At 42.0% G+C, this 15,547-nt stretch overlaps 1 protein-coding gene across 1 annotated transcript in view; it reads right to left on the reverse strand.

Moving 5' to 3' along the window:
- Positions 1 to 9,897: 9,897 nt before the first annotated feature.
- The window catches only part of lrrc63 (leucine rich repeat containing 63), a 46,923-nt gene continuing 41,273 nt past the window's right edge, over positions 9,898 to 15,547 (reverse strand). The window contains exon 6 of the mRNA XM_078560499.1: positions 9,898 to 10,366. Coding sequence (XP_078416625.1) covers positions 10,210 to 10,366 — 157 coding nt within the window. The 3' untranslated portion in view covers positions 9,898 to 10,209. The remainder of the gene's footprint in view (positions 10,367 to 15,547) is intronic.

Here is a 15,547-nt window from a genome sequence, read left to right on the forward strand (position 1 = left end):
AAAAATAAAAAAATTTTTTGAATGTTATAATGTTAGGAGAGCATTTCAAACATTGTTGTGAAGCAGAAGTATTTATTTAAATTCCAGTTTAGGTATTCTGCTCTCCTTTTGCAAGCAGGTAATTTTTTCAGTGGGGGAAAAAGATAAAAATTGCCCAAAGAAAAGCACTGGAAAGGTAAAAAGCCACCATTGTCCTTCCCAACAAAAAGTATTTATCTAAATTTAAAAAGTAAAATATCAGAGCCAGTTATCACTATTCAGGTGTCCTTAATTATTCCTTAAAATGTTGCTATGGTGCTAACATGGCTGGTTCTCCTACTGTATTAATCTTGTTCTTATTCCTTCCAGTATGGAGGTCCATGTCAGGGTTAAGAGCCGAAAGTGTTCCTTTTGGCACCAGTTAACACCATTGGTGTCATTAGAGCACTTGGATTCTACTGCACTGAGATTTAAAAGGGATTGTATAGAGTCTCTCCATTGCTCAACTGTTGCTCCAACTTGTGTAATTGAGATGTGTTTGAAATATAAGGTTTTTTTTCTCAAAGCTTAATTTATTTTCTAAATATTTATGGAAATATGAAAGTTGAAATGTACTTTCATCCCTCCCCTCTCCTTGAAACTGATCATGTGCTCCAAAAGGCACACTATCCTTTTGAAAGTTTACACTAGTCAAGTTTACATTCAACTTGAATTTGGATTGGATGTGCTGATTTCCTGTTTAGGCTATAGAAAAACTGAAAGAACTGTAGTTTCAAACCTTGCACTTGTAAATGTGTATAGGATTCTTGTTTATGTGGAAAAATGTAAACTCAAACTTTTAAAGACATTGAAATGTATTTTAAGGAAACAAAATGAAAACCAATATGTAAATGTTGTAAAATGCAGCATGACTGCATTTTGTAAGACCATATGTTCTCATTGTCCACTTTTTTAAAAATTCTTTTGCAGACACAATGTGTAAATCAGAGCCAATGCAGTTAACAATTGCATGGGCCTGACTGAAGCATTAGGTCTGTATTTCTTGAAGTTAAAGGGCAATAGCCTTACCAAAAAAGTTTACCAACCATTTCTGTTGGAAGGTGGGGATTCTTTTTGAAAGAGAATGTTACTCTGGGGAAATTTCAATGCAAAAAAAACTTTGTCACTCTGAAGTAGGACTGTTTGTGCTTTTAAACAAAGTAACCTTGACATTCTGTTTTGTGAATTTTAACTGCAAATATTTATGAAATTGCTTTATCCCACCATTTTAATGGGGACATTGAGCTGTTTAAAATGGGTTGGTTCCCCATTTTAAAAAGGCAGAATAGAGGAATTTTATTTAAGCATATTAAATATTTGTAAACTAATATTTCCACAGCATGATTTCAAGGGATTTTTTTTTTTAGACAATGGTTTTGTACATCAGTGCTTCGTGCAAAAATGTTTGCCATTGTCACCCCCATACTTCTATCTGCTGTTGACTCTGACTCTAGTCTCATCTTTACCAGAGTTCAATATGATGGCCTCAGTACCACATGGTGCAGTTAAGGAAAAATATGAATTATGTTGTGGTTACTTTATCTCTGTACTCTTCCCCTCCATTTGCAAATTAGTTTTGTCCAATAATATGAATGCAATGATTGGACTGCATTTCATTACATTTCTCAATATATATACTATAGTATACATATATATATACAAATATAGTATACATTTCCCTTAGACTTGGGTCACATTTTGATGTGTATGACTTCTTTTGAAGCATTACCTAATTTTGCAACAATTTTTTTAAATTTACAGAACTCAATGACCATTTTTGGAAACTGATCTTCCCCATAATCATTTTTGAAACTTCTTCCCCATAGTTAAATCCAAATAGTAGACAATTTGACGCCAGCACATATGGTATCTGTATGAGACTATTTCCCAAATGAATAACTGGGGGAAGGGCCAAAGCAGATGCAAAAGATAGATTTTACCACCAGTAAAGCTAGTGGCCAGTTTTATATCTGCCTTATTTTCTTGGTGTGAAATGAATTCTCCAGGTGGCCTCCATAACTGGTATGAATCCAACTATCATTTCAGCCAATGTATCCTGTTATCAGAATGAAGACTTGTAAAACAATTTCCTTGCATACAGCAGACCTTTAAAATGTCTTTTTATTAGGGCAGGAAGTATTTCTTCTTCACTTGTGCTATGTGCAAGCACCTTCCACATGGGTATTCTTGCCACAAAAGGTCATTTTGGATGTGATCTGGTCTGTCCTTGGCTGTTCTAGTGAGTAAGGATTGGAATCTTTCGGTCCTGAATGCTGTTTACAGTGCAAAATGGAAGCCCGTAATAAACTTTTTTTTTTCTTTGCAAATGGCAATCCTGCACTGGGACCAGCATTCAAGAGTTAGGAAAACTTGCTAGAACAGCAATTGTCTGTGGATTGAAGAACAAGTATAGAATCTTGCACAACCAGTGTAGGAGACCTTAATGTGGCAGCAGTGTGAAATACTCTGAAAAGAAAAATACTGGAACTTTACCCTCCATTGAATGATTTTTGACTATGGTGCTGGCTGCACTACATTGACAGCACTGTGCCATCTATTTTATTTGGTGCCATAAAGATGTCTTATTTTCTGTCTTGGTTTTATGTGCCATTTCTTTTGTTGGGAGGGGAACTGGAGGAGTAGTAGTGATAAATAACACTTGAAATTGAAGACACCAATCCATATTCTCCCATTCTCAAACTGAAAAACAAAACGTGAGCAAGTTCCTACTTTGGGTTTGTTGACAAACTTAATATTCAGAACTAATGTTTTGGTTGGGTTAGTTCCCATGATGATACAGAGATAAATGTGCATGTGGTAGTGCTGAGCCAGCCAGAAACCAGATGCAACCATCTTGGGAGGAAGTGTGAAACATTGAGGGGGGAGGGGGAGGGGTGAAGAGGGAAGGAGAAAACTTTTCCTGCTGGAAGCTTAGAATAATGCATAGAACTACTTTATTAAAAGATCCTTGGATGCCTTGCATGGGAGTTGGGAGAGTGTTTAAAGGCACTTAGTACAATACTCAGCCAAACAAACCAATGTTTCAGAATAAGCTTGTTGCTGCTTCAAAAGAACAATGAAAAGATCACTAAAAATGGGCCTGGACTCGAGATTCCAAGTCATTACCTGGTGACCTATTTTTTAGAAATTACTCTTTGGATATAAAGTGAGGATAGATTGGGCACAACTGTGCTAAGCCCTTCCCAATGTGGTTGAATAGCTGCCCAGAGTTGCACATTATACTTTGGCCCCTGCAGTAATATGTAGAACTGTGTGCCAATTTGAATCCCTATCGTCAGGAAGAGGAAATATTTATGGAGATTTGCATCACGTAATAAGATGTATTAACATTTTTAGTTTGGTGGAGGGGGGGGGTGGGGGAGGAGGAAAGAATATTTTACAATGAATATTCCCAAGATTAATATTACTCTAAGCTATCTTTGGAACAAAATAAAATGCAATTTTTAAAGTTGCAGTTTATTGTATATTGTGAACAAGCTCCTTTTTTATTCTACATTGAGGCCCTTGGTATTTCTGTGCTTGAAGAAAGTGATGTGATTTTGGGCACAATTATTTTTGTGTACAATCTTCTTGCACTTGTATTTTCAAATTCATTGAACAAATGTGTTTTTTTCCCCTGTGTATGAGTGGTACAATAAAATGAGGCTTTATCAACGTGTTTGTATCAAAAGCTTTATCTGTTCATCAGGGTAACCAATTGCTACAAACCACTCTCTCTGATCACTTGTTGGGAGAGGGAGGAATGTCAATGGTTGTATGACATGAACCCATTAATAGAAAGAAATCACATTCACTCACTCACTTTGTGATAATGTTATCACCAAGAAGTTGCCAAGTTTGCACACACCCAAACCAATCCTCTTGCAATTAGCCTTAAATTATTCTCCTTGGCTACTATTAGGATTGAGTTCTGAGCAGAAACACACTTGCATTTAGAAAGATCGTCTATTGCATAAACTGTGTTTGGTATACATTTTGCTTCAACCATGATTAAAATCCTAAGCTGTCAGGCTGAACTTCCAACTAATTTCATGAATAATGTCATCTGCACAGATCTGCAGTGAGCAATTAATTGTTATCTTTACTCAAGTGGCTTAATTAAAACTTAAATTTAAAAGTATTTTAGTGGGAAGGATGGTTATATTTAATTCTAGAACTGCTATCATCTTGCTTTCTGGTCCAGTCAGCTATCCAGTGCTGGAAGATTGACCGAACAATTTTGTGCAGTATATAATGTTGAAAGTGTGACCGTACAAGATTAAAGTATCCTACAGTAGCACAATCCTAAAAGCACTCAAAATAGGTATAGTTGAGATGCAAAATACTGTATATGCTGGAAGCCTGAAATAAAAACAAATGTTGGAAATATATTGGATGCCATTTTGTAGAGAGAAATGAGTTAATATTTCAGGTCAATAAACTTTCATCAGAACCACACCAAAATTGGGGGAGCTGTCCCCAAGACTAGGCCAGCAACAACCTGACATTTTTTTTAATGTTGTATATGTACATATGTATTGTAATCAGATGTATGCTGCACAAACATTTTGTGACAATGAAGTGTGTCCTCTATGTGAAGAGGATGCTGTGTCTTAAGGACTGTTTGGTGGTCACTCTTACCAATACTACCATGGACAGATGCATCTGAAGAAGGTAGATGGTAGTCTGGCAGAAATGTCCTTCAGGACTTGGCCAGTTTCTCAAGTACTGACGCTACTGAGCCACTCTTGGTGATGGAAATTGAAGTCCTCCACCCAGACTGCATTCTGTGTAATTGCTACCCTCTGTGCTTATTCTGACTCACTGCCTCCCTCCACTGATAAGTGGCAATTAGCAAGTTTCCTTGCCTGTGTTAGACCTGATGCTAGCAGACTTCATGGGGTCCAGAATCAATATTGAGGACTCCTAGAGCCACTACCTCCTGACTATATACCACTGAGGTGCAATAGATTCTAAGTAGGCTTATGCCCTTTTTTCAAAATAATGTTATTTTTAGAACTAAAGGCATCTATTGATGCAATATTGACTTACACATGTGGGTTAAGTATCTCTGTCTGGCAACCACTCACCACACCACCACTAAAATTCAGGTATACAGTGCAGTTGTCATCATAACCTCCTTGTATGGGTCAGAATCATGGACTTTCTAAAGAAAACAAATGCAACTGCTGGAAGGCATGTATCTATGCTCTTTTCATTACAAACATCTGTTGGCAGGACTGCATCGCAAATAATGAAGTCCTCAGCAGAGCCAATCTGTCCAGCATTGAATGCATTCTCTTACAATGCCAATTGCTCTAGGCAGCACATATGGAGGATTCCAGAATGCCAAAAGCTCTTTTATGGTGAACTATGCTCTGGTAAGTGAGACAGGTGCACTTCGCAAATGCTTCAAAGACCAGCTGAAAAGTCAGTTCTCTCTGGCTGACGCTAACTAATGGGTGTAGGAGGAGGAGGCAGCTGGTGCACATCAACCAGGAGAGAGCAAACCTATAAGTTTGCAACATATAGGCTGCTAAAGAAAGGTGCAGATAACAGAAGCAGTCTGCTTACATCAGAGCCCCTCCTAACCAGGAGTACCTTGCCCTAACTATTCAAGCTGCAGATCAAGAATTGGTCTCTTCAGTCGCCAACTACCACCGATTCAAACCTGCCTATGATCTTTGCCTGGAAAGAACCTGCCATCGCCATCTTTTACCAGTAGAACTCCAATTTCCATGGTGTGTTTAATGCACAAATTAATGAGAATGCAAAATTTCCAAAAACTTCATAGCTTCTATCCTATTTCTGTATGTACTGTGCTAAATACAAACCATGAACAATATCACATGGCTTTCTCCAAAGACAGAATTAAGTCATTATTATTAAAAGGATGTATTAAAATCTGCTGAGTTTCGGAAAGATGATGGAATTAGTTCTGTATGTTTCAGAAATAGAGTTTACATCTACTTGTCAATCTCCTGTTTAACTTGTATAAGTTTCCTGTTTGAATTACATAATCTTTCACCATCTGTCAATTTCTTAGTCCCTGCAACATATTTTACAAAAACATTTGTGACTGAAGTTAATTTTAGCCAGATGCAGTATAGACTGACCATTGTGACTCATTCAATTTTGCAAGCCAATTCGGTTTAAAAGTTAACCTAAATGATTAAACCTATTTCCATACTATATATGTGTGCTTTATTATGAGTAATGCTTCATCGTGTTGTTAAAAATTTTAACATTTAATACTTCCTTTTCCTCTTGAAATACGCTGGTGTGTGAATGTTATTTGCAGATGATATTGAGACCATTGTTGCAAACTAAGTTGCAATAGAATATTAGGAGCGCACAGAAATTTAGAACTCTCTCCTTAATAGCACTATGCGTGCTCCTACACCACAAGGACTGCAGCGGTTCAAGAAGGCAGCTCACCGCCACCTTCTCAAGGGCTATTAGGGATGGGCAATAAATGCTGGCCTAGCCAGCGATCTGCACATTCTATAAATGAATAAGAAAAAAATCCATGATCAATCATTAAATTTCCTCTAGCTCAACTTCCAGGAGAAATGGATTAATGTTAAATCTTGTAACTGATTGATGCCGGATCAGGCATATAGAAGCAATTAATTGATTGGCAACAAAATATTCGGGCCAAGCTCAGGGACAAGGCAAAAGTTAGCAGCAGTGAGGTGTTGAAACATAAAGGTCATGAGAGAAAAATAGGGAATGTTAGAGGAAACCAGACAATGTGAAAGAAACACAGGGAATGTGAGGGGAGAACAAATTGGAACATGGAAGATAGCTTGGGAAAAGACTTTCTTTGATTTACAAATTACATTGTAATCTCTGTATTCAGGAAAACAAAATCATCCACATTTCAAAGGCCCCTATTTTCTTCCACATTTTTATTTATTGCCCAGCTTTCTAAGGCTTCTGGGAAAAATGACTAGCCTACCACAAATTACTCTGGAAGGGTAAGGCATCTCAAAAATCTGCACAACATGTGAAGCTAGCCATTTCACACTAATAATATGCAGTAGCCATACGATTGATATTCTCCATTAAAGACATTCTGTCTACCACACAAATGAGTAATGTGGTATATGAATTTCAATGCAGGTGTGATGCCAGGTATGTAGGACGTATGTCCCAAAGACAGTTGGATTGTATCAAACAGCACGTCCCTGAGGCTATTTAAAACAGGCAGAATATTGACTGTATTCAACCAGCCCATACCTGCAAAACTCATAACATAGGGTCTATTATATGAAATTCTCCAATTGGCAAGGATTTACTGAATAATCCTGAATTTGCTAAGAATTACACTAACAAGTAGTTTAAGATTATCAGTTGGGCTCATAATTTGGCTCACTTGTGCTTGCTAGAAGCTACGTATATTCATACGTAGGGCTCTGTCCTCTGCAAACAGAAAGAACATGTCCAGGCATTGTGCCTTTTTCAATTAAACAAAAGCATAGGGGGTGACTGTTCTCTGGCGCATAGCCCATAGCGAAGTCCTGACCAATCAGAGTTAACTATTTTGAATTTAAACAAAAGCTTGAGAATAATTGTTTCCTCCATTCTCCATGGCAATGCCTCAACCAATCATAGTCCACTTGCCAACTAAGCAGTACCCTTTTCTCATGCAGTATAAATTGTTGTTCCCTTCGAAATGTGGTATTATTGTGCCTATCCTGATCGCAAGATGAAAAGCTTCAACAACATGCCTGTTTTTTTTAGCAATACTCAAGTCCTATAATACCAAGTGACAATAATATTTGCAAATTATAATTGCAATATTGTGCGATCAAGATGTCATATGATCAAACCTCCACCAATACATCCAAACAATTATTGTAATGCATAATGTATTGACCCAGACCTCCATGTTGCTTGCCATTTCAACGCTCCACCCTGTTCTCATACCCAAATGTCCGTTCTTGGCCTGCTGCAATGTTCCAGTGAAGCTCAACGCAAACTGGAGGAACAGCACCTCATCTTCCGGACTGAATATTGAGTTCAACAACTTTAGATCATGAACTCTCTCCTTCATCCCCACCCCCTTTCCGATCCTCCTTTTTTCCAATAATTTATATAGATTTTTCCCACCTATTTCCATTATTTTTAAATGTATTTCCATCCATTGTTTTATCAATTGTTATTGTTTGCAAATACAAATACATAATATATAAATACTGCTATAACTGAGGAATTCATGCTTCCAGTAGCACTACGAGAGTCATAGGGCTGTAACTTCCGGTGGAGTGGGATTGCCACTCTGCTCAAAATTACTTATTTGGGAATCCAGATGATCCTATCTCGCCCCACTTTCTGACTCAGGCCAGGCGAGATCGGTGTATGCAGCACACCCCCGGGCTTACAGTTGAGGGCAGCTCAGTCGCAGGTAAGTAAGCCACACCCCTTTTTTACAGCACTAGCTGATATAAACCAGGTAAGTTTGACTAGCCAGCGAGAAGGCAAGTGTAGAAGGTAAGTGGGGAGGGGGGTGTTGGGCCTGGTTGGTGGGGTCGGGGGGGGGGGGGGGGCGCGAGAAGGGAGATTTGGGAGTCAAGTTGGGCCTTGGGGAGAGGTGGGGGGGAGTTGGGTTGTGTCTGGAGTGGGGTGCAGGAGGAGTCAGGTTGGGCCACTGCGGAGAGGTCAATACTATTGTTATCCAGAAGCTAGAAGTGGTTCTAATTTTTCTAACTTTTTCTGGGTAACTATTGCTGTGACAGTCTGAACCATCCAAAGTTTGTAATTTATCACATTTTTTGATGGTTCCCAATTCAGAGCAATTGTCCAACAGAAGTTTGAACTTCCTGGGCAATTGCTGTGCAATCCTTACCTGGAAACATCCAGGGGGGTTTGGGGAGGGGTGGTGGGGGGGGGGGGGGGGGTGTGGAGGATTTTCCCAGCGCACCTTTGGGGTACCTCCTACATACACTGTCCTCGAGCTCAGAAGTTACAGTTGATATATGCTGGAAGGTTCTGACACACTGCCATCATCAGACTGCAACTACCTAAAAATTGTAGGCACAAATGTCATTAACTGCCTTCAGTTGACAGACTGATAGCTCTGGAAAGAATATCAATTCCAACCCTAAGCTTTCAAGTGAAGCTCTGAGCAAAAATTTTAATGAGAGGCACAAAACAATTTCAGAAGTAATATTAATCGTGTGGTGAAATATGTACTTTTTAATGTCTTATGTTAGAAAACTTCATTTTAGCTAATGGATATTTGAGTTTGTGACAAGGAAAGCTGGCTAAACAAATGTTTTTGAAATTACTTTATTGGTTCAGTTTCTGATTTTAATAGGTACATATTCCTCATTACTTCTGGTTTCAGAGTTCTGAGTTGTTGCTGTTTTGCCATTATGAAGTTTGAACTATTTGATCAACAAAGCATCACACCAGAGGACAATGCCTGAACTGTGACCGAAAGCATACACAGATGCACCATTTTTAGTATGTCACAGATGGACCAGTATTATAAGCAACCCTCTCTATGTTATTTATGAAAAGTGTGAACAGTTGGGGAGTAAATCAATTCTTGCACAACTCCACTAGTCAAAGCCCTGCAGCCAGAGTTATCCTATCCCCAACTACTTGTTTTCTACTGCTAAAGCTATTTTCAATCCTTGTCATTTTTTGGGTTAAGGACTAAACACTGGAGCAGTGTTCATTGTAGAATAGGGTAGAGATGCAGTTATGTTAAGTACTTTCCAATATTAAGTGCTCTACGTATAGTTGATACAAGCAACAGCACAATTATTTTGAAGATTTACCAGTCTGAAGGAAGTAATTGTCAAGTATTTTCTATCTACAGTCAAGATTATCTACTTCCACATTTTAAAACACTAATCCCCCCTTTAAAGCCTCTTTTTGAACAGCTAAGCCACATGGGTTGTCCTGAGTTGACAGCAACTCAAACCAGATCCTTTTAAACAGTGTGTTTCTAAATTTAAATATTTACATATATTATTGAATTTAGTAACAAATGTGCACGGGAAATTCTTTAATGACTGCTTAAAGAAAAAGCACCAAAGAACGTTTTAAATTGTCGAAATTATAAGTGCCTACCAGGAGTAGACATTCATTAAGGCTATCAAATTAAATGAAAAGAATACTTGGTTCTCGTTAACTTCCATTTTCAGTACGACAAATGTTAGTGAATATAGATAGTGTTCAGCGAGCCTTGGACATGAACCATTTATAACAAGATGGTGAACAGGCATGAAAAAGGAACAGGAGGCTTTCAGTATGAAAGATCGTCTTATGTGGCTTGATCAGTTGAAGTCCTGGGCCATATAGAGGTCCTTTGCAGCAGTCACATATAGTCGCACTATCATACAAAATAAAAAATTTTAAATTAGTATAAAATTAAATGAAAATATAAATTGATACATGCTGTGGGTTTTGCTTTCATGTGTATGGCAGACAGCATCATGAGAAGTAATAGGGCATTATTCCTCAGTTTACTTTCTTCCTCTCAATAGATAAGATGTTTCAAACATACTTTTTGTGGAGACAGTGTTTCTTTATTCACCAGAGTTACCTGTATTAGCATAACTCTTCAGCTGTGCTGGGCATAATGCAATTCATGCCATGTTTTATGTTAAGTGTACTCTTTTCGTCAGTCTTTCTGTGCTTATTCCTTTCCACATTTTTGTCTGTAAGCTAGTTGACAGAGAAACAAATATGGCCAGTACACTGAAAGTGTTTTAAACAGAAATGTTACTGATGTTCTCTATGACCACACGTGTCAATTTCTCACCTTTTATAAGCTATTGAACAAATAAAATTTCAATCACAGAATACAGTTCCAAAAAAAATCCTAAGGATACTAAAGAGACTGACACAATATTCAGTTCAATGAGAACAAAATATTATTGTGTACTTCTACTCCTTTTGGTGCTACTTATTTGACGAACTTGGTGCTCATCAAGGAAAGGGATGTCTGTACTGTGAATGGAAATTTTCCCATGTTTTACATCCAGAGTCAGTAACAAGCACTCATATCAGGAACAGCACAGGTAGCAGAATAAGTCCCACCACACTGTCACAATGGGAGAAAGGCTCCATGAACAGAGTATTGCCATTGGCAGGTGGGGGGTGGTCGGGAAGTTAACCACCACCTGCGATTGGCAGCACACTGCGATTTCACACTGGCTGGCCAATTAAGGCCCGCCCAGCGCGAAAAGCGGCTGTGGAATCTGCAAGAAGTAGCGGGTGGGGGCATGATGTCCACCAGGTCCAATGGCGACCTGGTGGCTGACAGGGAGCCCTTGGAAGGCTGCCACAGAAGGACGCTGAAGTCTCCATGGATCCTGTTGCGAATGGACACGGCAGGTGGGAGGGCAGGTCTGTGGGGCAGTCGGCCCCACGTTTCTCCTGGAGGAGGTGGCAGCCAGGAGGGAAACCTTTATCCCCAGAGACAATAGGAGGGGGGAGCCCCCGCACCTCACTAAAAAGTCCTGGGAGGAGGTGGCATCCAGGGTCAGCAGCCACAACGTGGTGAGGCGCAGTGCCAGAAGCGCTTCAATGATCTGCTGCGATCGGGAAAGGTGAGTACTGTGTTGGCATGGGTCAGTATGCAGAACAGTTAAGAGCTGGCCACCGCCCCCATGGACCTCAGGGGGTTACAGTGTGAATGGCAAATGTCAATGATGCAGGAGCTGGCCAAGGGAGTGAGCCCTGGCTGCTTGGACTGAGTGCCTTGTGAGTCCAGGGTCACGAGTCGGCTGAGCCCTGTGAGGTGTTCCTCAGGTGGGTTTGGCCAGGTTGTAATGCACTGCATGTAGAGAGTGGACTAATAAATGCTCCTTTATCCTTTCAGGAGAAGACATCCCATAACAATATTGAGAGGTTGCGGACTGGTGGGGGACCCCCGCACCTCCTAATACTCACACATTATGAGCAGGAGGCCCTAAAGCTGGAGAGGCACCATGCACCTTGGTCAAGCAGCCGTGGTGAGGTTGGGGTGCCAGATGAAGGTAAGAGTGCAGTGCACTGATGTGAGAATGTCAGTTATTGCAACCATTTTGGTGTAGTCTCTATATTGATGTGAGCCTCGAATCTGGAATCCCTATTGATAATCAAAAGACGAGGGCACCCTGATGCATATCTCTGTCTCACCAGGGTGCCTGGCATGCATAGTGACAGTGTCACGACTTAAACTAACAACATGTCCTTCTTGTCTCTTTTAGGTTCACCAGCAGGCAGTCGCAATGAGAAGGCCCTCGCCTGACCCTGGAGGACCACCATGCTGAGCACATACCTGCATCACACCCTCTCTGTCAACCAGGCACCAGCATCTCGGTGGGCATAAGATTGCCGTCTAGTATCTCGGTGCGCATTGGTGAGGGCACTTTACAATTGCTTGAGGTGCAGGTGGAGGCAGAGAGTGCCCAGGGTGCCGGTACTCGGAGGACAGCTGGGGACCAGGACAATGCTCAGTCAATGGCTGATGATGGGCCTCTGGAGTCGTCCATTAGGCGGTAGATGCTGGAAGTCCAGCGGGGTGTGCAGGAGGATCTGGCGGAGATACATAAGGGAATGCGTGCAATTGTCTCCGTTGTGCAGGAGTCCCTGTGGAGCATGACCACCGCGTTGACCCTCATGGCTGAGCGCAATGCCTCCTCCATGGAGAGAGTGGCGACTCTCATGGAGAGGGTCCTCCAGGGACTCAATCAGTGGTCCCTGGGGATGCACTTGGACCTGCACCCCTCACACTGGCAATGACCTCAGCTGATCAGTGTCAGTGTGGGAGATGGATTGGGCACCCAGTATCCCAGCTAGGTGCTCGTCTATCAGTGGTGAGCAGGGAGGTCCAATGTGACCTCACGTTGGCGCACGAGCTGCCTGTCATCTCTGTGGGCTCAGGGCGCTCCAGATGATGGCAGCAGCTCCTCTGCCCCTCTACCAGTGACCGTGGCATCTGATGAAGTTGCGGCGACTGGTGAGATGCCAGCCGTGGCACTGGCCACTCCCTCCCAGACAGGGCCAGCACAGGCTCCACGGGTCAGAGGACGACCGCCAAGGTTATCAAGGCAAAAAGACAGCAGAGTCAGCAGGCTGTCTCCAATGCCAGTGCCAGCAAGGTGGGGGGAGCACCTAGATGGAGCACCCGCAAATGTAAATGTAAAGCACCTTAAGCACAAGACGGCCTTATTTTGTTATATTTTGTGATATTTTGTTCTCCCATTTTGGTTTAAATTTTTTAATGCTGTGATTAAAAACATTGGTTATTGCTCATTTCAGCTATGTTTCACATTCACAATTAAATGAGATGTTATTTTGTGCTATTGGCTTCTGTATGTTTCATTTGTCCTGTAGGAGCAGGGTAGGCCATTATGTAATGATGGACGTGTGTCTCCTGAAACTTTATTGCACAGGCGCAGGGTGCGTGTTGTTGGCCAAGGAAATGGTCCTGTCAGGGATCGAGTATGGAGCCTGCAGCACTGGCATGTGCTGGTGGTTCTTATTTGGTTGGCTAGCTGAAGGTGCGTTGGATCAAAGCATCCCGGGTGTCCCTGCCTACCTCAGGTTACTCAGGTCAGCGTTCAGCGTATGCCCTCAGCGTTCTCCTCACCATGCTCATCCTCTGACTCACTACTGGACTCATCATCTGTTGCCTGTGCAGCTGTGTCAAGATCTTCTTCCTCCACTGGGTCCCCCCTCGCCAGTGCCAGATTGTGCAGAGCACATTGTGCAACCACCAGCAGTGACACCCGCTCTGGGGGGTATTGCAGTCCGCCCCCTGAACGGTCCAGGTATTGGAAGCGCATCTTGAGAAGACCTGTGGTGCTCTCTACCACTGCCCTTGTGGGCGCGTGGCTCCTATTGTAACACTGCTCGGCTTCTGTTCTTGGGTAGCGGAGAGGTGTCAGGAGCCACCTTTTGAGAGGATAGCCCTTGTCACTCAGCAGCCATCCATTCAGTCAGGCTGGAGAAGTGAGGAGCCTCAGCACCTGACAGTGTCTCAGGATGTAAGCATCATTGGAGCTGTCAGGGTACCTTGCATAGACTTGCAGAATCTGCATCTTCAATCATCACTAAACATCCCCACTTCTGACCTTATGATGAAAGGAAGGTCATTGATGAAGCAGTTGAAGATGGTTGGGCCTAGGACACTACCCTGAGGAACTCCTACAGTGATGTCCTGGAATTGAGATGATTGAACTCCAACAACCACAACCATCTTCCTTTGTGCTAGATATGAAAGAAAGGCTTGCATTCATATAGCATCTCAGGATGTTCCAAAGTGCTTTGCAGCCAGTGAGGTATTTTTGAAGCATAGTCACTGATGTGATGCAGAAAACATGGCAGCCAATTTTCACACAGCAAGCTCCCACAAAAAGCAATGTGATATTGGCCAGATAATGTGTTTTGTAATCTGTTTTTGTGATGTTGACTGAGGGATAAATATTGCCCAGGACTCTAGTTCTTCTGACCCGAAGCACCTCTTCTGCACTGTGTGGTTCTGTGATTCTTCAAATTGGTGGCATGGGATCTTTTACATCCACCTAAAATAGGGCAGGTGCAATCTCAGTTTAACATCTCATCCAAAAGATGGTGCATCTGACAGTGCAGAACTCTAGCAGTATTGCACTGGAATGCCAGCTGAAATTCTTATGCTCAATAATAGGAGTAGGACTTGATTCCACAACCTTTTGACTTAGAGGTGAGGATGCTACCAACTGAACCACAGCTGACACAGCTACATATATTGCACAGAAGAGGGAATGCAGTCTTTCCAGACAATCCAGAGGCCTCACATTGAAGGTACATTTCCAAAGCTCAGCAGGTATATCATGGGCAGGATCTTCTGGTCGGTGAGCAGGGGCAGGGCCTGCTCGCCAACGTGTAAAATGACGTGGGATGACGTCGGGTGGAACTCCCGATGTCACCCCGCATCATTTCCATTTTCAGGTCAGCCGGGGCGCAGCCAAGTCAGCTGCGTGCCCCACCAACCTGTCAATGGCCTATTGAGGCCACTGAGACACTAACTAAAATCATTAATGGACTTGCCCGTCCATTGGTGGGCAGGCCGGGAGCCCTGGCGGGCTTCAGAAAAAGCATGAAATCTCATCCACGGGCGGGATGAGGTTTCATGAGAGTATTTAAATTTTTAATAAAGATTTCAGTTAAAGTTATGGACATGTCCCAACTCATGTGACAGTGTCATATGAGGGGACATGTCAGGGAAATTCGCTGGCGGACGTCACACTGGGCAGGCCTTAATTGGCCCGCCCATGTAAAATGGCGGGGCGCCCCTGATCGGGGGTGTCGATCAGAGGCGCGCCCACCCGCGCCTGCTACAGCACTTCCCCCTGCAACGGGGAGGGAAAATATTTCCCTATGTTTTGGGAATTTTGACTATTTGTCAACAAGGAATTCTTGTTTCAAAGTGGAATATGTTTTTGATATAGAGTCACATTCAAGACCCTAATAATGAATTCCCAAAGGTTGAGCTTTATTTTTGTCTTTCAGCAGAAAAAAGCTGAAGTTGCTGAAACAAAAG

Source organism: Cetorhinus maximus, chromosome 16, assembly GCF_964194155.1.
Source record: "Cetorhinus maximus chromosome 16, sCetMax3.hap1.1, whole genome shotgun sequence".
In the NCBI taxonomy this organism is placed as follows: domain Eukaryota; kingdom Metazoa; phylum Chordata; class Chondrichthyes; order Lamniformes; family Cetorhinidae; genus Cetorhinus; species Cetorhinus maximus.